This window comes from Anolis sagrei, chromosome 5 (assembly GCF_037176765.1).
Source record: "Anolis sagrei isolate rAnoSag1 chromosome 5, rAnoSag1.mat, whole genome shotgun sequence".
Lineage (NCBI taxonomy): Eukaryota > Metazoa > Chordata > Lepidosauria > Squamata > Dactyloidae > Anolis > Anolis sagrei.
Window position 1 is genome coordinate 124,981,453 of NC_090025.1, and position 23,664 is coordinate 125,005,116.

Genomic DNA, 23,664 nt, shown 5'->3' on the forward strand with positions numbered 1-23,664 from the left:
GTTTGCTCATCTCTACACTCGCATGCTGTGGACTCTACTTTGTAGCCCCATTTTTTAAGGTTGCCTCTGCATCTGGTGGTGCCAGAGCACAGTCTGTTCAGCGCCTTCCAAGTTGCCCAATCTTCTATGTGCCCAGGAAAGAGTCTCTTATCTGGTATCAGCCACCGATTAATATTTTGAGTTTTCACCTGCCACTTCTGGACTCTCGGTTGCTGAGGTGTTTCTGCAAATATCTCTGTAGATCTTAGGAAAGTATTTCTTGACTTAAGGTGTTGGCTTCCTGGCTGATATATGAACAGAGGATGGGTCGGAGATGCCAATGGCTTGCTCCTTTCATTGCTGGCTGCTCCTTCCTGTCAGATGTCAGGTGATGCAATACTGGCTAAGCAGTATAATTTCTCCAGTGGTGTAGGGCGCAGACATCCTGTGATAACGTGGCATGTCTCATTTAGAGCTACATCCACTGTTTTAACGTGGTGAAATGTGTTCCACACTGGGCATGAGTATTCAGTAGCAGAGTAGCAAAGTGCAAGGGCAGATGTCTTCACTGTATCTGGTTGTGATCCCCAGGTTGTGTCAGCCAGAAGTGACTTGCAGCAATAATCCAGTTTAAAGCAGAAAACCTGTGATCAAATCCTGGGATGTAGGACCTGTCTGGAAAGGCCCTAATTTCATAGAATGATTGGCATAAATTCAGCTATTCCACAACAGTTTCAAAAATATAAAAAGAAAATCTGGATAATATTAGTATAAAAATGTATTTCCTAATTCTTTTCTCCTTTTATTTTACAGTTAATGTACACCTAAGTATAATCTGAGGCTCCAACTTTTAAACATCACTTATATTCCACTGTTTCCAATGAATTTATAAACCAATTAAATTTAAAATTACATGTAGCTTTCTTCTGAATCCAATGGTCACTAACTTGTTAAGCTATAAAGGATCAAAAGGACATCTAGTCTAGACATGCACACTTTAGAAACTGGATACCAGAAGTATATTTTTGCCTTTATGTCAAGTTGAATTTTCTGACATGACAGGAGGAAAATGGACAAAGCAGACGGTTGCCAATATCCCATGTAATGGTAGAGTGGTCTACATTCCTTACTAGAAAAAAATCATATCAGATACATCCTAGAATTTCATTTAATTATGTGGTCACATTCCATCAGTGGTTCACAATAATCCCATACAAAAAGATAATGCATGTTTTTAAAGTGGTGGAGTTATTACTATTGTAAAAGAGACAGTTATATTCTTAAAGTGATTTTGATTTGCAACTTCCATAAAAAAATGAATTCATGAGATATAACTATACTTGTAGATTGATTTGCAGCTAGGCAAAAGTTATCAGTGTGAGTACATTAGTCATAAGTGTCACTGAGTCACAGTAGTAAGCAAAAGGATTACTGAAAAGCATTTGGAAGGTCACGCCTGGCTTCAGTTTGCCATAATTATTCATTCTAAATGGACCAATATGCCTGCCAGGAAACAAACTGTTCATACTGGACCTGTGCCTGAACAAAAATACTTGCAAGATGGGGACCGTAATATGAAACAGCCTCAAACTATCTGATCTAAAGCGGAGGTGGCAACAGCATCACAGAAAAATACGTCTTGGCTGAGTCTATATAGAATGACGGCATCTGATGCTAGGAAATGAAGTTGGCCCCTTTTATTATTGTACCTGGCTGAAGCAAATGATACAATTTTAAATTAATACCTCTTGGTGGTTATCGGATCTGTCATTCCTGAAGAGGTGCATTAGTGTATATCAGAATTTGGAAGGAGTAGCATGCTTCTACCATAACACTGTAGGTCTGATTGCTGGAAATATTGTATTTTTCCAACTTCCAAAGCATGCAAATGTCATAAATACTGAAAAATCATGCTAATATAGTGCTGTTCCAAAAAACATTAATTTCAGTTTACTTAGTGTTTCTGACAATTATTTTGTCACAATTAAAAAAATGTACCAGAAAATCCAAAATCCACAAAACAGAGATACCTTTTTTTTGGATTTTATGGTATTTTGCTGTATGTCCTACACAGATATTCTTGAGTGTGCTTGATCCATCAGTGTTTAAAATTTACACAAATGACTTACAAGAAGTACTGATTGACTATCAAGCAGAAAGTGGACACTAGAAACAATATCATAAGACAGCTGACTTACACAACTTGGGGATCATAACCAGAAACAGTGAAGACATCTACTCTTGCACTTTGCTACTCTGCTACTGAATACACATGCCCAGTATGGAATACGTCTCACCACATTAAAAAAGTGGATGTCTATGCCCAACACGGCTGGAGAAATTATACTTTTTAGCCAGTATTGCACCACCTGGGAAGTAGCAGCCAGCAATGAAAGGACCAAGGCATTGGCATATCCGGCCCATCCTTTGTTCCGATATTAGTCAGCAAGCCAATGCCTTAAATCAAGAAACAGCTTCTTAAGATCCACAAAGATACTCGCAGGGACACCTCAGGAAGCGAGAGTCCAAAAGTGGCAGGTTAAAACCCAGAACCTCAATCAGTGGCTAATACCAGATGAGAAACTCCCTCCTGAGTACACAGAAGACTGGGTGACTTGGAAAGCACTGAACAGACTGCGATCTGGCACCAAGAGATGCAAAGCCCACCTTAAAAAATGGGGCTACAAAATGGAGTCCGCGACATGTGTGTGTGAAGAGCAAACCACAGACCATTTACTACAATGCAGTCTGAGCCTTGTCTGATGCACAATGGAGGACTTTCTCATAGCAACACCAGAGGCACTCCAAGTGGTGAGCTTCTGGTCAAAGGAAATCTAGCATAATGCCAAGTTTTTAATTTTGTTTGTGGTTTTTTATACATTATAACTGTATTCTCAATTTGTTTCTGCCACTATAAATAAATAAATCCATTCTTGAAATTATTTCCTTTTTAAAAAACTGAATAAAAACCATAAAGAGGCAATGGAGTTCAAAGTACAACTCAAAGATTCTGATGTAATAAAAATTACTTTTAATTTCCCTTCCCTTAGTGGCATACTCACCAATCAGTTTGCTGTCAATCATGACTTTATCAATTTTGATGAATAACTTAAGTGGTAGAGTTTCATTTCCAACGTTGGTAATCTGAAGATTGGGAGGAAACAACGATCATTATTTCAATCAGTAATGATTGGATGTATTCATCTATTTGTCTGAAACCATGTAGTATACTATTTCTCTCAAAACCAAGCAGTATATTACTACTTTACTGATGTGTCTTGACAAATAGTGATATCAATACTTACATTCCAAAACCTTTGAAAATAGGAATTGCTGTTATCATAAAAAGTAGAAATAAGATAAATGTATCAGAAAATAGTAAAAAATACGAAGTAAAGTTGATATATTTAGTCAAAGATGTTTTAACAAAAGCTGTCAGTGCTTTTTGTTTTATTGTGGGAAACTATTGTTCAAAGAATTGAGAAAAATGGGAAAGCAGATTCTAGTGAAGGCAGACAGCTAGCACTCTAAAATAATAGATATCTCTTCAAATCTACAAGAACAGATTACCCCTGAAAAAGCTCCTTCTCCCCAGAGTACTTAAAAGGAGAATTTCGTCATCTCTCCTTTGCATCCTATTATGTAGCTGGTCCTAACCATAGACATTTCCCTGGCTGCTAAAACAAATGTGAATGGCAAAGATTATCATCCATACTCACCAGGGAAGATCAACAAGCTATTCTAGTACTTAGTTTATAATTTATTATCACATGCTAACCAGTGTCTTACATTCAAAACCGCATGAACAGAACATAGGTCTTAGAAAAAGAAATATGTTTCCTGCAAAGCAGGATTAAAATTAGGTGATTATAGAAACAATTTCTGGAGATCAATATCTACACATGCTGTGGATAAATATACAGAAGTGGCCAAAACATGTCAGTACTAATTTTAAATGCCATGATTTTACAAGCCTGGGAACCATGCAATGGTGAATGCAATATATCTTAAAAGCAAGATAAAAGCAAGCCCATTCTTCACTGATAAAACAAAAGAGAAAGCAATCCTTAAACACACACAGAGAAATAGACATACAATCCCAATATTTACCACTGGGCTTTGAAAGTAGAAATTTCCATCAGCATCTTGTTCCACCTCAGTGTCAAATCCATACTGCTTATTTCCAATTCTGAAATGGCTACCCTATGAAAAAGAAATGTTTGACTTGTAATCTTTCCTCCACCATGACATGAACAATAGTTCTGTTGAACAATATATGTACCTTTCAGCTCTGGAAATAACTAGATCAAATAAAGATCAATACCAAATGTTTCCTGATAATTTCAGTGTCAAATATAATGGAAGAGAGCAACAGCAAATGAGAAAAGGACTTTCTAACATTTTCTGGTTACCTAAGAAAATGGTTACTAACACTTTGCAAAAATAGACAAGAACAGAAATTATAGATTTACATAAAGTTTGTGTTTGCAATTGAAGATACAGATAAAAATGTAGAGCTGACAACAGGAAGAACCTGAGTTACAAACATCTGACTTACAAACAACTCATAGTCAAGAACAGGAGTTTCAGAGGTGTAGATAGCTGAATACATTCCAATGCACAGTTCTAATAGAGCCGCTGTTTATTTATTTCGTGTCAAAAGCATTGCATAAATAAGTATAAACCTGATAAAATAGAGGGAGCACAAGTGGCTAAATAATTTAAAAACACAAACGGGCAACACTGTCTGTGGCTTTAGACAATTCTTCCTCTGTGCATGAGGCAGGGCACTGTGGGCAAGCATACAGATGCGGAGTTGTTTGTTCTGCTCCACAGTTGCACAAGGTGGAGGATTCTTCTAGGTAGTGCCATTTTGCCAAGTTGATCTGCCCATTCCACTTCTGAATATTTTCAGGGACTTCCAAGTTGTCCATTGTTGGTTTGGGTCGACTGCCCAAACCATCAAGCACTCCCTTCTATAAGCTTCCTGGTGATGTCACAGCAGGGCAGTAAGCCATATGACCAAAAATAAGATGTTACCAGCAAGCATCTGGGAGGGAACTGCTTATTGGTAGTGGTGTTCCTAATGCATCCTTAGGCCCCAACAGCCATGTGATGGCCAAAGTGCTACATCAGAGCTGTTCCTGAGTGCATTAACCTGGATTAATCCAGTAGGTGTAGACATCAAGGTAGACCGCAGTAAATGGAGTTTCCCTCGTGAAGTGTGTTATTCCTCAACATTTACACTCAAAGAGAGATTTGATGTGAATCCCTCATTTCCTTGAAAAACTGGTTTCTTTATTTTGTCAGTGAAATGCTTCCTCTAAAGCAGGAGGGGACAATAGTAAGACTTTTATTCAAGAAATGTTCATCATTGATTATTCAAAGAGCAAAGCAAAATAAACAAAAAAACAACACAGCCTACAAGACTGCATTGCTTTTGCATGGGGGGAGGTTAGGAGTTTGAATATTGCTTGTAGTCATATGTTGCCAACCCTTGTCTTACTTGTTTCTGTGTATGCCAAGAAAGTGCCAAATATTTAAAGACTTAGAAGATTCAATTAGTTGTCCTGGATGGATTAAAAAAACTGAAAGGGGAAACATAGCAACTTTTGGAGCCAGTCATGAACAGCAACAGAATGTAAGAATTCTCCTTGTTGATGTGGAGAACTTCAACCTGCCCTTTTGTTGAGGCAAAGTACAACCGCAAAGTAGGAGGCCTGAGACATGTCAGATCCAATGACCTTCATCACTAAGCAAGAGTTTAAGCTCAGGCCTTACTGATCAAGACTTTTAATGTCCCAATCTGACCATCATACCAGTTGGATCTAGAGTTTTTTGCACAGTCACAATCTCTCAGCCTGATGGAAGAATGATAAGGATAAGCAAACTTAATACATTGATTTAAGGATAAAAAAAACCCTAATGATGTAAATATTTGTTCTACTACTCAGCTGGTCAAAAGTACACTCTAAAACTTAACAAGATTTCCCCTCCCCATTAAGTGGTAATAATTAAATGCTTTTATAAATTGTATTTTCCCTTTACTGATAACATGGCAAAATTCGCCCCCCCCCCAAAAAAAACCCCCAACCAAATATGAAATAGGATGCAGAACTAAATATGAAATGGCAACACAGTTCAGAAAACAACAGGGGAACTGCCTACAAGATCCAACAGATGGAGAAAATGAACATTTTGCCATAATGTTTGCATTTTATTTCTGCATTATAGCACTTCCCAACAAAACCAACCAGCCTAGGAACTGCCAAATGAAGAATCCCTACATTTCAGCTATGTAATATTGAAGGAAAGGCTCATGAAAATACAGCAGAAAGGATTTGAGAGTCATTAAAATGGTAGCTTGCTGAGAAGTTGTGGCAGAAAAGCCCAAGGTGTCCCAACCCAGGAAACTTTGGGAGGAAGAAGTTGATTCTCTGCCTTTTCTTTTAATCCTAGCCTTGTTAATTAAAGAAGAAGCTTGGAAAGTGGGTGACACAGAGGGGGTGGCAAGAAAAGTCTCAGCACCTTTCTGCTTTCTTTGCTCTGTATTTCATTTTACACTTTCCAAGGGTTTGATGCTTCTCTGCAACAGATAAAGATGATTTTGAAAGGAACTTGAAGTTAAAGTTATTTAAGAGTAAGAAGTAAAATATATTTTCTGTACTTCAAGAACTTTTGAATAGGCTAGAGCTATGGAAGAGATAGCAAGAATACATTGAAGTTCAGAAATGAGAAAATGCCTAAGCAAAATAAACATCAATCTTTGCAAAGCATCTAAATTCCAAGAAAGGTTTTGACTGTGGCCAAAACTCCAACCTCCAGAAATACTGAAGAAAATTTAAAGGTAGATTGCTTGGATTTGGAGCCATGAATTCTAGTGTCACTGAAAGGCTTTCATAGTGAGATGAAATTTCACAGTGCAATGCCATGTAGGCTAAATTATGCTAGATACTACTAGATGGTACTGCAAATAGATACCCTTAGGTTTTCAACTTATGCAAAAAGGTTCATACTTTTGGCAATCATATACTATTGGTTCCAAAAATCTTTTTAAACAAAGAAGTAACAGTTTTTAAAAGAAAGAGCACAAATGTGGAATCTACTGGATGTAAACATAAACCCTACACATGCAATTTCTAGATATACCAACCTCCATTCAAATCTCTACCAATTGGGGGGGCATATGAAAAAATATGAGTATTTTAATAACACAATCAGCCATCCATGTCCATGGATTCTGCTTCCATGGATTGAAAATATTTAAAAAATCTAACAGACAAACATTGATGTTGATATTTTATATAAGGGACACCATTTTACTATATCATTATATATAATGGGACTTGAGCATCCACAGATTTTGACATGGTGGTGCTGGAACCGAACCCCAGTGGATACCAAGGGTATACTCAACTTCATGTGGAACTTCTCTGCTCAAGAAAATATTGGTGATTATAGACCCAATGTTCAAATTGCACCCAAAGCTAGGAAAACATTTTGAACAATAGTTCTCAGGAAGATATTTGATCTTAACTGTAGTGCAAGTTGAATGTCCCTTATCTGGAATTCTGAAATCTGATGTACTCCAAAAATGTCCACAGGGGATGACTGAGATAGTGACACCTTTGCTTTCTGATGGTTCAATGTACCATCAATGTAAGAGTAGACTTAGAAGCTTTATTTCAGGACTCATGAAATTGGCCATATGGGACAGTGCACCATAATAATGAGGTTTGTGTAAATCATCATCATTCTCATCGTCATTACCTGAGCATGTATATGGAAGGGAATCGATATTAAATGTTTATGTTGTCCTCCCTTTAGTACTACAAATGGAGGCTGAGATGCTATTGTTGTTGTTTATTCATTCAGTTGCTTCTGACTCTTCGTGACCTCATGGGCCAGCCCATGCCAGAGCTCCCTGTCGACCATCACCACCCCCAGCTCCTTCAAGGTCATGCCAGTCACTTCAAGGATACCATCCATCCATCTTGCCCTCAGTTGGCCCCTCTTCCTTTTTCCTTTCCATTTTCCCCAGCATCATTGTCTTCTCTAAGCTTTCCTGTCTTCGCATTATGTGGCCAAAGTACTTCATCTGTGCCTCTAATATCCTTCCCTCCAATGAGCAGTCGGGCTTTATTTCCTGAAGTATGGACTGGTTGGAACTTCTCACGGTCCATGGCAGTCTCAGAATTTTCTTCCAACACCACAGTTCAAAAGCATCTATCTTCCTTCCCTCAGCCTTCCTTATGGTCCAGCTCTCACATCTATAGGTTACTATGGGGAATACCTTTGCTTTAACTATACGGATCTTCACTATCTTATCGAGACTGATCATTGCTCTCCTCCCAAGAATTAAACATCTTCTGGCAATCTTTGTTTTCTCCCTCTATTTGCCCATTGTCAGTCCAGTTGCCATAATCCTGGCTTTTTTGATGTTTAACTGCAACTCAGCTTTTGCACTTTCTTCTTTCGCCTTGATTAGAAGGTTTCTCAGCTCCTCCTCGCTTTCGGCCATCAAAGTGGCAATATCTAAGGTTGTTAATGTTTCTTCCAGCAATTTTAACCCCAGCCTTGCATTCCTCAAGCCCTGCACATCACATGATGTGTCCTGCATACAAGTTGAATAGGTTGGGTGAGAGTATACAACCCTGACGTACGCCTTTCCCAATCTTGAACCAGTCTATTCTTCCATGGTCAGTTCTTACTGTTGCTATTTGGTCATTATACAGATTCCTCAGGAGACAGACAAGGTGGCTTGGTATTTCCATACCACCAAGAACTTGCTACAATTTATTATGATCCACACAGTCAAAGGCTTTAGAACAGTCAACAAAACAGAAACAGATGTTTTTCTTTATTTATCTACCGACTGACTATTAGGCATCTCCTTTTTTTTCTAGGTGCTAAAGATGGAGAAATTGCCATGTCTATTTCCTCATTTTATTATTCCAAAATACCTGAGAGGTATGAGAGATAATAGCTAGTGCAGTTCACCTAAAGAGCTTCATATCTGAATAAGGAATTGACCCTGGTGTCCCAACATCTTCATTACTGCAAGAAAGTGTTTTTCTACATTAAAATAGGGAAGTCACAGACAGAATTCCTGATTTCCTAATTAAAATATTCAGTTTCCATCCTCATTAGCCAGTTCTTGATTTTAACTTCAGTGTGTAAAGGAATAAGAAATAATATAGTACTCTCTACAATGGAGCAACATCAACTAACAAAAACAAAATAAATAAGAACAACAACAGATGTTCGCAACCTGAAGCTAAATACATCAGGAGTCAGTATTTCTCTCACACATACATTTTTTTCAAAGCCTAGGAACTGAATATAATTCATGAACAATGTGCCTCTTGACAATTCTGCAGTCTTCACAAATTAGTAGAGAAGTGTGTTTGCTACATTTTGTACCTACAGACACTGACTTTGAGTCAATAGTAACATCTCACTGGAATGGGCAAAATTCACAGTATAATGATAGGAACTGTTCTGTGCTAGTATTGGTTAAATATATGTATTTTAAAGTATCCCATCTGATTTTTCTGCTAGGAACTCAAAACAAGTATGGAGATATGGCTGGTATTTCCTTCCCCTTGGGTCCCTATTCTAACACTGATCCACGTATAAGTCACCAGGTTATTTGGGGGTTACTTTTTTGTGAATTTATTTTACTTATAAATGACAATATGCACTAAGTTGCTATTTGCTCATCATTTTTTTCTTAGAGACAAAATGGCTTACTCAATGGAAAGGAAATAATGTTCAGCTTGTTCAGAGACTATTTAGACTTGAAAACAGGAAATGGGAGAAATAATAGATGAGATTCCCCAAGTGCCAGTTGGAAATGTTGAGTTGTCATCCTTATTAGCAGGGTAGATGATCAAATACATCCATATTAGAAGAACGGAAGAGTTGCATTACGGTACAAAGTGCACAGCAACTTTGTACACAGCATCTTTGTGATACTATTTCACTCTTTGAGGTGGAGCCCCCGGTGTTGCAATGGGTTAAATCCTTGTGCCTGCAGGACTGCTGACCGAAAGGTCGGCGGTTTGAATCCGGGGAGTGGGGTGAGTTCCCATCTGTCAGCTCCAGCTTCTCATACGGGGACAGGAGAGAAGCCTTCCACAGGATGGTAAACCATCTGGGCATCCCCTGGTTAACATCCTTGCAGACAGCCAATTCTCTCACACCAGAAGCGACTTGGAGTTACTCAAGTCGCTGCTGACATGGAAAAAAAACTTTTGAGTTTTTCAGACCATAATGCTCTTTTCATTTTACAGAGGGTCTTTTGGACTTGATGTACTACCAACCTTACATGTAAGACTAAGGTTGTTTCTCATGTCTGAGATATGTACTACTTCTGGTACTATGGGCAAATCATCCTCAATAATGAACTTGTTTAGGAATAATTCTGAGTATTCACCCCCAGATCATCCTTGCTTGAGTTACTTCCAGTGTGTGGGCAGACAGAACAGGATTACATATTTATTTCTGTTTATAGCTTAGCACAGATGCATTACACCCACTCTATACATTTCCCCCCCAACTGCAATCATATTCATATCCTGTAATTAAAATCCCACCAGAATTGATTGCTTTATCTAAGCCGAAGCATAAGAAGCCCCAAATTAAATGTAGAATATTTGTACATAGAGTGTGAAACTCTAACCTCTCTAGGCTTGATTCCAGAGATTTCTGAGGAAAGAGGAAAACCTTGCTTAATGGTCCATTGCAACATAAGTTATATTCACACAGAAGTTGTATCCTAATGTTGAGGTCTAAATACTGTTCACATTTCAGGATTATTATATTTAAAAGAGAGCTTTTCAAAAATGAGTAATAGTCATTTTAACAGCTTCAGATGGTGCTTCTTAAACCTGTTCCTTCATAAGCCACCTTGCCCTTTGCTTCTGCAGAATTCTGCCATTTCTTTTCCAGTTCGTATGGCCTGTTTCCTCAATCATTCCAATGCTCACATGAAGAAGCAACAGAGTATGTTGAGTTCTGAAGAAGCCATGGGCAAGACAGCTATAAGAGAACCAAGTCTAAGATAGCACAAAAAACACTGAGAAGATGGACACAAGTTTACAATTCTGGACACTAGGGACAAAAAGGGTCTGAGGTACAGCACAAAACCCCTTCATTGTTTCTTTGCATTCAAGCTATTGATCTTTTTCTGCATAACGTTAAGTGGTCTCTAATCAGGAATTTCACTGATGGAAAATCCACAGTTGCCTTTCATTTCAGACATGGGAAAACTTTAACAGCAAAAACTAAAGAGCAATTTGGGAACCTTTGATTTAAAAGCTATTGATATAATTCACTTTCTAACACCCGAGTTAGAAAAGAGAGATGCTCTGCAATTCTAGAATATTTTGCTTACTAACAGAAAGGAGAAAAGTAATAAACTGTTTTTTATCACTACTGATAAATTTCAAGGTAATGATTTTTGCTAGAGTACAGGTCTATGAAATATAGCATATACTTCAAATGAAAGATAAAGTCTTTAGATGAACATATTTCTCTGTGCATTGTATCTTTAGGTCCAATGGCATAAATACTACAAGTAAAGCAACGAACTCAAAAACATTTAGTCTCAAAATCTAACAGTGTTATTCAGTCGTCATTTCTAATGGAACCAAGGCTTTCTTTCCTGGCACCTATTGCAGTCCTCTGTGGTGTCAAATATGCTGATTTCCTCCAGAGTATAATTGTAGGAAATATACAGAATATTTGAGAAATGCTGGATGGTACCCACTGGAACAAGGGAGCCGCAGTGTCGCAATGGGTTAAACCAGGGGTCCTCAAACTAAGGCCCAGGGCTGGATATGGCCCTCCAAGGTCATTTACCCGGCCCTCGCTCAGGGTCAACCTAAGTCTGAAAGGACTTGAAACCACACAACAACAACAACAACAACAACAACAACAACAACAATCCTATCTCATCAACCAAAAGTAGGCCCACGCTTTCCATTGAAATACTAATAAGTTTATATATATTTTTTTCAAATTATAATCCAGCCCTCCAACAGTTTAAGGGACTGTAACCTGGCCCTTTGTTTAAAAAGTTTGAGGACCCCTGGGTTAAACCCTTGTGCCAGCTGAACTGCTGACCTGAAGGTTGACGGTTTGAATCTGTGAGATGGGCTGAGCTCCCATCTGTCAGCTCCAGCTTCCCATGCAGGGACATGAGAGAAGCCTCCCACAGGATTGTAACTCATCCAGGCGTCCCCTGGGCAACGTCTCAGCATACAGCTGTCACACTAGAAGTGATTTGCAGTTTCTCAAGAAGCTTCTGACAAACTAAAAAAAACCTACTGGGACATAATTTAAGTACAATTTACCTGATAATGATCTAGATTCTTTCCTTCAAAATATACTTTTGTTGAGACTTCCATAGGTATTATATCAGGACTGGGATTTAGAAAATGTGGGCATTCTTCTGCCTAGGAGATAACCATTTTATATATGATTAAAAACCAGAAACATCAGGTCAGTTTTACAAATTAGATATGCTAAAAATTGCTAAAACACATGCCAAACAATACCACACACTCCTGAAATTTCTTTCCATCTATTCTAATATAGCAGAAAAATTGATAGCAGAAGAAATATAGAACTGTATGCTAAACATAGTCTTACTACTTGCATGAAGTTAAAAAAATCAGAAAGTTATCCCTGTTATTTCCATAATTAGCTGGAACAAGTAGTTACTTCCATTAGCTAAGACAATTAACTGAATTTGTTTGTTTTTATAATGCATCAGTAAGAAGAAAATTTAAAAGTGTTATGTCACTAAGAATTGATAGAAATTTATAGGCATGAAACAGTCTTGGTGTTGTAGCACTTGTATTTCTTGGGTTACCCATTAGTTCTTCTGAGACTTAACTGGAAAAGCACACTATGCTTATGTCTCTGTGAGTCTTATAGTCCATTTCAGAAAAATTGTGTGTGCATAAAGCAATGCACACATTTCATAATGTGAATAGATAAGGTGCAGAATTGAAAAATATGCAGAAACATGTGTTTGCCAATTGGAGAAGGCTGAGTGAATTAGGTAAACTGCCCAAAATTTCAGTGAAAACAAAAATAGGTATCTTGACAGTGACATATGCAGGTGCAAATTTTAAGGTTGCGGCACAACCATGTATTCAGTGCCCCCTCTGCAGTGCCTTCCCTTCTTTAATCAATGTGTTGGGTTAGTGGCCAGGGGCAACTGGGAAAACAAATATTCCGTGTTTTGTTGCATTTAAGCAGCTTAGTGGAGACATCCTCCTCCTTGATATCCAAGATGTCATAACTGTAGTTTTGATCGCAGAACTGCAGCAAAAGGCTGTCTGCTCTCCCAGGCCAATAATTGGGTTGTGAATTCCAGCATCAATAAGGTCAGCTATGTGTAAGGGGAAGGTGAGAAGATTGAGTGTTCTGCTCCACCAAGCCCTATATAAGATAATGCCATCATCCCAAAATTGCTGAGAAGCATGGAAGGGAACAAAATATGGTTAGGAGGATTCAGGCAAACCTATCAAAATGTAGACATTTTCATATCCCCCTGCATGTTTGTGCGCAGTGACTTTATGACATTTCATAGTGTTTTCTTAGGCAAGGAATATTTAGAGGCGTTTTGTCAGTTCCTTTCTATGAAATATCACCTAACAGCACCTGGGATTTGTTGGCTGTAATAACCAGGGCTGACCCTGCTTAACTTCTAAGATATGATGCATTTAGTGTATATACTGTTCCCTTAAGCATTTTAATAAGGTCTGCACATATCAGTTTACAGTTTCACCATGTTTTGTTTAATTGCATCTTGGTCTGGAGAGACATCTTCACAGATATGGTTTTCTCTGTCCCACTGGCAATTCCATCTACTGCTTGCACAAGAAAAGCACCTGCATGGATAAACCATAAAATGGGGGGAGAATTATGGTACTATTTGTAAACATTATTTGTATCATATAGCAATAAATACATCTTTATTTACAGGAATAATAATAACAATAATAACAACAATATAGAAACTTGCAACCCCATGAACAACCAAGTATCATGCTTCCTTGTACCACAGCCACAATTTCAGATGCAATAAGGACACATAAAAGAAATTCCAACTACCAAGTTTGCTAGAAAGTCAGTAATCTAGAAGCGTCTTGAACAATTACAGTACAATTCCCATATCTGAGGAAATATGTTTCAACACTATTCGTCCACTCCTCTCTTGGATACCTGAAAATGTGGACAATGGTGAATCCTGTACTTTTGACTATACCTGAGCCAGAAAGATAGTACAGAATCACACTGGAGGACCTAGAAAGACCACAATAGTGGATACTAGAGGTCAAATACAATGGACCAATCATAAATAAAATTATTGTGTCCACAAAAGGTTTTCTTCATTCTTTGAGAAAACTGACAGTATTTTCAAAGACATTTAATATTTGTATGTACACAACATGGAAAACATGACTGTAAAAAATTAGGATGAGCAGCTGAATACTTACGGTTGATTTTCACTGTGATTTATTGCTTCTCCACAGTCATAAAAAGGATATTTACCCGATGCAAAAAATATATTATCACCAAAGGTCAGATTCAAAGGAACTGAGACATAATCTGCAAAATATTATTAAAGATTAATTTGATTAAGAATGTTTTATAATTTATAGACCATTCATACTTCAATGTTAACAACAGTACAATATCAGTGCTCGCTCAAGATTTTATATAATCTACTAAAACAATTCTTGAACTTGGGATACAGTGTGACTGTTCTGACTAATTGAAATTGCATTAAATACTCAGGGAAAAAAGGAGAAAAGGAGATGGGGAAATATGATAAAATATTTAGAAGTCCCATTATGCCTCTTTGAAAGGGATAAATATTCAATTACTGAACATCTAACTCTGAAAACAAAGAAAAAAAGATGCATTAATTCAGGAAGAAATGTTATGATCCCTTTTCTTGGAGGCTTTATATCGACAGTATGCACCACTTTTCTCATATACATTTTACACTAAGAATAACATGGATATGTTATGAAACAACCAATATGTGCTCAAAAAAGTAAGCTAAGTATAGCATTTTTGAAGGCTGGTCTAGTATATACTTCCTCTATTAATGGGTTTCTAATCTGGATTATTACTGAACTAAGGCTGAATATCTATATATAGAAATTGGAACTTCCTCAGTGAGACTCTGGCTATTCCTCTTAGGGAAATCATTAAACCCCTCTGACAAGCTATTTCACAAGCTATTGAGCAATTTCAAACTCAGCTTTCCTGTAACAGCTTTTTGAAAGAGTGGTGACAGCTTAGATTTAAGCCTACTTTATGAAAAATTCTGCTGAAAATTTCAGGTTGTTTTTCACTTTAGCTAATATTCAGGGGTCACATGAAAATTGGACCTTTTTTTTAGAGGTGACAGTTAATTCCGAGGTCTAGCTTTTAAAAACCGATATTTACAAGGAACACAGATGATTTGTCAAATCATCTCAGGATAAATGGGTCTGACTGGAAACAATTGTTATGCATTCCACTGGGACCCACTTACTCAGTGACAACCATCTGTAAAAGAGGGCACTGTGTAGCCAAGTGTGTGTTTTTAACTTGACAGAAAAATCTATTTATAGGAAAATCACAGATGAACAAATTTGCTAAATCTTGAGCAAACAATAGGGATAACATCTCTAAATGCCCATGTCTTCAAAATCTGGTACATAGTTGACCTAACTACAACAAGTAAGGAATAGGTACATAGACTATGCACACACTGACTTTGAAACTCACTCCCTGGAGAACCTAGAATGGATCCCTCCTTGCACCAGCAAGTGAAAACTCTCCTGCATTATCAGGCTTGTAGGAATTCGACAATTATTGCCTTTTCATGGTGGATTGTTTATATATATATATATATATATATATATATATATATATATATATGCATGCAGTGCCATAGCCAGAAAAAAAATGGGGGGGGGGGGGTTGAAATTAAAAGCAAATTATAAAGAGTAGTTTCATAACACAAAATATTTTAAATAGTATGTTCATTCTATATTTTATATAGAGTGAATTAAATCAATTTAATGTTTACTTCTCATAGACTTAGCATGGGGATTTGTTAACCAGTTAAAATTCATGACTAAACCAGATTTTTTTAACCTGGAATTTTTTTGGGGGGGCTACAGACTTGTGTGTATGTGTGTGTGTGTGTGTATGTGTGTGTGTGTGTGTGTATGTATGTATGTATGTATGTATATATATATATATATATATATATATATATATATTTGTATGTGTGTGTGTGTTGTTTCAATATTTTGTAGGCTGCTTTCCAAAACTGGGATGGGATACAAACAAACAATAATGAGAGCATAAGATAGATATAGAAGGGTTTATATACCATATTTACTCGAGTCTAAAGCTCACCCTTTTTAGCTAATAGTCAAAATTGGAGGTGCGCGTTAGATTTGATGGCATATTAGAATTTTGCATATAAACCCACCTGCTTCCCTCCGTCAGGCTGAAGTTATGTCCCTCTGTTAGGCTGATGTGAGTTTGCCAGCCTTGGCCTGACTGGGGTGGCAAGCTTCATGACACCTGTTTCATGAGGCCTTTAAAACCGAGGAGGCAGGCAACGGGATGTCTGACAGGTAAGGGGAAGCCACACTCCTCTGTTTGATCAAGACTGTCCCAAGGAAGGTTTTGAAGCCTTGTGAAGGAGGTTAGTTGGGAACTGCATGAGGCTGGCAAAGGGGCATGAGGTGTGGCTTCCCCTTGCTTGCACCTTTTGGCCTGTCATAAGGGAGGCAGGCATCGAAACAGTTGACGGGAAAGGGAAAGTAGGACCCCTTCAGCAGCCTTGTGCAGTTTCTAACTTGGCCCCATTTAATTCAATTTTTTTTGGTAATGTGCATCTTCAAAATTGAGGTGCATTACTACATTGTGTTTGAATAAATATGGTACTTCCTAGTTGTGTGTTGATTCATATTTTGACTTTGCCAATTAGGGCTAACCTGTGTGCACTATGGCTATTTTGGGGGTTAGCACTGCATTTTTACTGCAGTAAGCTAAAATGTGAATGTGGAAAACTTGTGCAGTGCTTTTCTCTTTCTTTTTAGAAGCATTGACAACCCATTCTCTTTTAGAGGAAAGCTGCTGTCAATGTTTCAAAAAAAAAATTGGATTGCAGTGCAGAGCGAAATGGGCTGGAAAAAAAGCTTTCCCAGCAACTAGTAAAGGTAGCCTGCTTTAAACTTTGAAAAGCATAGAAATATATGCTACTGTCTCTTTACCTTGCCCTTTTGGTGTTGGAGGGATTTCATTAGGGGGTTCACAAATAATAGCCTCTCCTTGCAGTTCTGCCTGGTGGACCATGTTTCCAAAGTGACACCAAATCTGGTCATCTTCATTTAATTCTGGCAAAGGGGTTATGGTCAATTCTACCTGGAATCATAAGAAGAAAGCAAGAATTATGGACAAAGCTATCAACATCTTAGTAGAGGAGCTAGTGTGAAAGTGTAGCACAGATCAAGGTAAATACAGAAATGGGAGAAAAAAATGACAACTACATGCAAATTCTAACACTACAATTAAATCCCTTTCACCCAGAAATTTCAAAAAAGGATTTTATAATCCTCAATACAGCAATAGGACTTTGTGTTTAAGGAGGTTTAGCCTGAAGAAGAAAAGGCTGAGAGGAGATATGATAGCCATGTATAAATATGTGAGAGGAAGTCACAGGGATGAGGGAGCAAGCTTGTTTTCTGCTTCCCTGGAGACTAGGACGCGGAACAATGGCCTCAAACTACAAGAAAGGAGATTCCATCTGAACATTAGGAAGAACTTCCTGACTGTGAGAGCTGTTCAGAAGTGGAACTCTCTGTGTGGTGGAGGCTCCTTCTTTGGAGGCTTTTAAACAGAGGCTGGATGGCCATCTATCAGGGGTGCTTTGAATGCAATATTCCTGCTTCTTGGCAGAGGGTTGGACTGGATGGCCCATGAGGTCTCTTCCAACTCTATGATTCTATGATTCTATGGGATGGGGGGGGGGGGGAGAGTTATATAGAAAAAGACACACACAAGAAAAACATTTTATTTCTTATTTTGGAAACGGTTTTGACCACAAGATAATAGAAAATGCTGTAATTAATACTAACCAAAATTCTACAACTGAGTCCCTCTTTTGTTGTGCTAAGATGTTCAAAATGTCTTTGACAATGGTAGCAAGTATTATCTGTGAGTTTTGTCCCAGGAATAACATAAACATAAAATAATCTGAAATGTGCTGAGAAATGTGTGCTTACTCTCAAAAATTCTTCCTCGGGAATCATAATAAAGGTCTCTCACTTATTAACCTGTTAAGAAAACTCCACTCTGTTTCACTAGTGACACAAGGCTAGATTAGAACTGTAAAAAACTGATTTAAAAGGTATGATAATGGCTGTTTTTAAGTGACCAAGAGAGTAGAGGCTATAGACGTTTGAATAACATGGTAATTTGGGAATGGGCTTTGCAAAAACTGAGAGAAGTTGGATGACCTAAGAATACTATGCTGTTTGTGGGTGATGATGGCTCTCTTCCTAGTGCTGTGTTGAATACCGACCTGTCATTCTGCAAACTATCTCCCTCCATATGAAAGAATTAGATGTTTTCTTTCCTGGTCTCCATGAATGTTCGATATTCTGAAAAATTTCTGCAATTACGGAAGCACTCCAGGGCTTTTTAGTTTACTTACCTTTAACAAGGTGACCCAAGGAATATGTGTTATTATTATTACCATCTTGTGTGCCACTCTCCTGTATTCTGAAGCCTTTCTAACTAAACCTGCTTCCCCAAAAGCTCCTTAGAGGACGTGACCTTTTGGCTTCCCCTCTTGGAGCTTCCTACAGCTGCTGCCTGCTAAACATCTGAAAACCAAGTAAGGGTTGTTCTTGCTGTTAAAAAAGCAAGGCAAAAGCAACATAGAAGAAGAAAAGGTAATGTTAAATCCCCCCCCCCCCCCAATAACAACAAAGCTTCAATTTTCATGAAAAACCCCAAGAGCCTTCTAAACCTGAACTTAGGAGATTTTTCTAGAAACTCCTTGAAGTGAGATGGCAAAACACAAGAGAATGGCACAGGGTTTGCAAAATAAAGAGCACATATAGCTTGGGCACCTAGTTACAATAAAGTAAGCATAGAAACTACATAGCTCTCTACCCTGATACATTTGTCAGGAATTTATCCACACTTCCCATAATTTTTAGATAACATTGCTTTTTTCAGTCTATCCTCCAAGCAATGGAAGAAATTAATTTGATAGAAAATACTGACACAGAGTCATCTGCTCCTTCTTGTGAGTGTTACAAAAAAAAAAAACTGGAAAGATGTGATTTATAGGATAAGGAATCCCTGAAAAGAAGAGTTCTGAACTGAAAAATATCTCTGCAATTTTGGACTTACTCTATAATTTTGTACATAAAGCTGCATTTTCTCCATAGGAAAAAGTCCTTATTGGTCCAGTCAATACTGATATCTACCACGGAACTGAGAACTTTAGCAGGGAGGAGTGCTAATCACAGACAACTACTTGTAGTAGTAGTAGTGTGTGTGTGTGTGTGTGTGTGTGTGTGTGTGTGTGTATATATATATATATATATATATATATATGCTGTGCACTAATTTTAGGTCTATGTTTGCTTCTGCTTCTCATTTCTTGGAATATCGAAACAAGACAGTTTAGCTTTCTCACTCCCTTTTCTTTTGCTCTTCAGAGTTGATTAGTAATAATGTTGCTGGTTAGGTTCAAAGCTCCACTTATGATAAGAGTAACTTATCATAAACTTATCAGACTGTTGTTGATATTCCTCTTCATTTGTATATCTCAAAAAAACTAGAAAAACTAGATGCCAAGGAAGTGAAAGAAACACCACTCCAGTTATGCTGCCATCTTCCTTATCTCTGATTTCTTATATTCTGGTTTCTCTTCAGTTCATATAAATCTTGCTTGTGGAATATCTGAAAACATTGTGATGTGTATGAAAAATGCTGTTTTCTGTGCAGAATATTATTTTGTATGTTTGTGCACAAAACAACCACACATCACCTTTGTGACGAACAAGTCCTGAATTGCAAGTTGTCTTTCAAATAGTCTTTCAAATAGTAAGAAATGGCAGGCTTTGAAGACTTGCCATAACACAAAAACTGGTTATTACTTTGTATGAGAGCAAATAAGTGAAGAAATGGATCCCTAGCAGCCACGAATACCAGCTAATTAGTCATGTGCAGTTATCCCATGGGGATGTGAATGGTTTGCAAAGGTAGCAGTGGAGTCATCCATTAAAAAATATAGTATGACTTGTCAGTTCTCAGGAGCTGTCCTATTTCACTTGGAAGGAAGTCTGGATTTCAGTGAAGGAGAGGGAAAAAAGTGTTTCTATAGTCTCGCCAAATGTCACATATTTTCCCCCTCTGTGCTGAAACTTTGGCAAAGATGGATTTAGGCTTTCACATCTTGCCTTAAACCCCTCTTCTCCGAAATAATGCTGCATCTGTGCTCCACCATTCTTTTTTTCTTCTTCTCCAGCCTCTCTTTTGTGTGGTTTTCTTTCCAGTGCAAATGTAACATCTATTGAACACAGGAGTTATTCAAACTTTTCCAGCATAATTAAAGTGCTTTAACCACACAACAACAATTGCCAGAGGACACAGCAGGAGTCACAAGTCAGGCTGCAAAGAATCAAGGTTCTTGTTTGGGAGGAATAATAAAGACAAACTTGCCCTAAAATACCCTATTCAGAACTGGAAAGATGAAGCAACCCTTTGGCGGCTGAGAGACAGAAGTGAGAAGTTTTCTGACAAAGTTATGTCTGGTGGCTTCATGAGCCTCGAGGGGAAAAATGCCAACAGAGCATTCAAGTGTTTGATTATTTCTGTGATATAAGGAAACAGGGGACCACAAAGAAAAAGAGATAACAAGATGGGTTTAAAAGTTTACTGAATTGACCAAGACAGCTAAAAACACACAGAATTATCTGAGTGTTCCCTTTTCGCAATTATTTCTCATTCTGATCTTTCTCTGAAATGGTCTTCCACTACTGTGCCTCTTAAGTAATAGTTTGGCCTATTTTTTCCTATCTGAGGCTGTTTTGCCCTAAGGATATGTGACATTCCTGTGGTGAAAAAATGAACCTTACTAAAAGGTGAGACTACAGCCATTGAATGTATAATAGAGTGAGGAGGCACAGTGTGCATTTTCGGGTCCTAAAATACATAATAAAACACTTTTCTTCTTCTCAGCAGTTTCCCTGCAAGCCCTCCCTGCCTGATCATGTTCTTTATTCTAAAAAGTAATAAGGCTTGCTCTATCAATTCACACACTTAATTGGTCTGAAAAGACATCACAGTCTAAAGTTGGTATTTAAAAATGTTATCTGGGGACTTCTGAGAAAAAGTGAGAGTAGACAACTGTCACCCAGATATTTTTAGATTGCAATTCCCATGATACCCCCTTGCTGGCTATGTGGTTAGGACTACTGGGAGTTGCAGTTCAAAAGCACCTGTAAGACAGGAGCCCCCAGTGGCACAGTGGGTTAGACCCTTGTGCCAGCAGGACTGAAGAGCGACAGGTCAGAGGCTCGACTCCAAGGACAGCATGGATGAGCTCACTCTTTCAGCTCCAGCTCTCCATGTGAGGACATGAGAGAAGCCTCCCATAAGGATGGTAAAACATTAAAACATTCAAAAATCCCCTGAGCAATGTCCTTGCAGACGGCCAATTCTCTCACACCAGAAGTGACCTGCAGTTTCTCAATTCACTCCTGACATGAAAAAAATATATATACAACACAATAGCCCACTTGTACACAGAAAGAAAAATAAAACAGTTCAGCCAATAATGTGATGGGTGAAACTTACTATACAGTTCCAAGTCATAGCATTCACAAAACAATATTATATGCATTTGATACAGTCACTCAAAAAAGTATCAATGCTGTATGTTCTTGCGTCGAGTTGAACTTAAATCTGTAGTTCACGACCGGTTTCGGCCTCACTCCAGGCCTTCCTCTGGTGGAAAGATTATAAACTTTTTCAGAGGAAGGAACTGCAAAGCCATCTCTGAGTATTCCTTGTCTAAGAAAACATGTTCTGGAGTTGCAGGAGTTTTCTACAGATGGAAAGTTGTCCTCCTTATTATGAGAGGTGATTAATGAAAAGATTCTTTGATAAGATAGGATGAAGTCAGAAAGGACTGTGTTGTCGAAGGCTTTCATGGCTGGAATTACTGGGTTGCTGTGAGTTTTCCGGGCTGTATGGCCATGTTCCATAAGCATTTTCTCCTAACGTTTCACCCACATCTATGGCAGGCATCCTCAGAGGTTGTGAGATCTGTTGGAAATTAGCCAAGTGGGGTTTATATATCTGTGGAATGTCTACGGTGGGAGATTACTGTTCTTCGATTTGTTTCAAATAGCTTTGTAGTGGGTTTTCTCTCTCTTTTTCAAAGTGTTTGTTTTGTGTAGCTAAAACAGTGTTTGCTGTTGGTGGTGGAGTGCTTTTTGACTCTTTTTCTGCAAGGAGAAGGCAATCTTTCTATTGTTGCAGCTACATAAATAGCACTTAGCACAAATGATTTTATGCTATCTTTTTTCCCCAACAGAAATCATTGGGTTGTAGAGAAAATGTGATCTTCAGTCTACAGTTTGGTTTCCTGAGATTAGGTTAAAGGAGGGATTGTAATGAGAACAAAAGAGCATTAGGTTCCCAAACAGATCCTGCGCTGGAACATATTTTACTTTGTCTAGAGACCGTGATTCAAATCTCTGTATCAGAAGAAACTCAGTTTGAAGCCTTGGAGAAATCATAACCATCTATTACTATTATTTTTTGAAAATACAGTACTATGTTTTATTTGTGTTATATTGGTTTAATCTTCTGATTTAAATTGAACGGTTATTTAATTGATTTTTCAACTTTTGTATAAATATTTTAAAAATTGTACCCTTTTTTTTAAAATGTTTATAAGCTGCTTTGATCCCTTACAAAGAGAAAGGTGGAATATAAAAGAAACAAACAACAAGCTCTGAAACCTGCATGATCCTGCAGGATTGTAGAATACAAGAGAGATGCTGTGAACTTTTTGAACAAACTGCAGAATGCAGTTCTACTAATTCTCTCATGGTTGAATGGAGCAGAGTTATCTTACTACTTTATCCTTCAGTAATTCTTATGAAATACTATTTCGTGTTCTTCCATAGCACTGTTATATCCTCATGATGGGTTATTGATGTTTTGGGAATAACAGGAGGAAATGGCAGTTGTACAATAGACAAGCAGTTAAATTGAACTCTCAAGCAACCCACAATCAAATTGAAGAAATAATACTTGAAATAGAAAAGCTGTGTTATAATACTATAAAATATTAAAACAGGGTTACGTTAAGTTTTACTTTGTCGTAATTTCCTTTAAATTGCTATATTTGAATATTAATATCAGGTCAATACAGAGTTTATGGTATAGTATCGGGTGTAGCACAAATTAGGTCTGTTTTTAATGGTAATTTCCAAGCATCTGGCATCTGCCAATCTCCTTAGGTGCTGGTTAACTGGTTCTCAACCTGTGCTCCATGGAGCCCTAAAGGCTCGTGTACACTTCCAAGGAGTTCTGTAGCCACTTCAGTAAAATAAAATAAAA

At 37.8% G+C, this 23,664-nt stretch overlaps 1 protein-coding gene across 3 annotated transcripts in view; it reads right to left on the reverse strand.

The window, feature by feature from the left end:
* The window catches only part of PLXNB2 (plexin B2), a 402,707-nt gene that overhangs the window by 77,900 nt on the left and 301,143 nt on the right, over nucleotides 1–23,664 (reverse strand). For all 3 annotated transcript variants that reach the window (XM_060777770.2, XM_060777771.2, XM_060777772.2), the window contains 6 exons: nucleotides 17,286–17,436; nucleotides 14,496–14,607; nucleotides 13,784–13,886; nucleotides 12,339–12,440; nucleotides 4,090–4,182; nucleotides 3,042–3,123 (listed from right to left, as the gene is read on the reverse strand). In XM_060777770.2, the coding sequence (XP_060633753.2) occupies nucleotides 3,042–3,123; nucleotides 4,090–4,182; nucleotides 12,339–12,440; nucleotides 13,784–13,886; nucleotides 14,496–14,607; nucleotides 17,286–17,436 (643 nt within the window). The remainder of the gene's footprint in view (nucleotides 1–3,041; nucleotides 3,124–4,089; nucleotides 4,183–12,338; nucleotides 12,441–13,783; nucleotides 13,887–14,495; nucleotides 14,608–17,285; nucleotides 17,437–23,664) is intronic.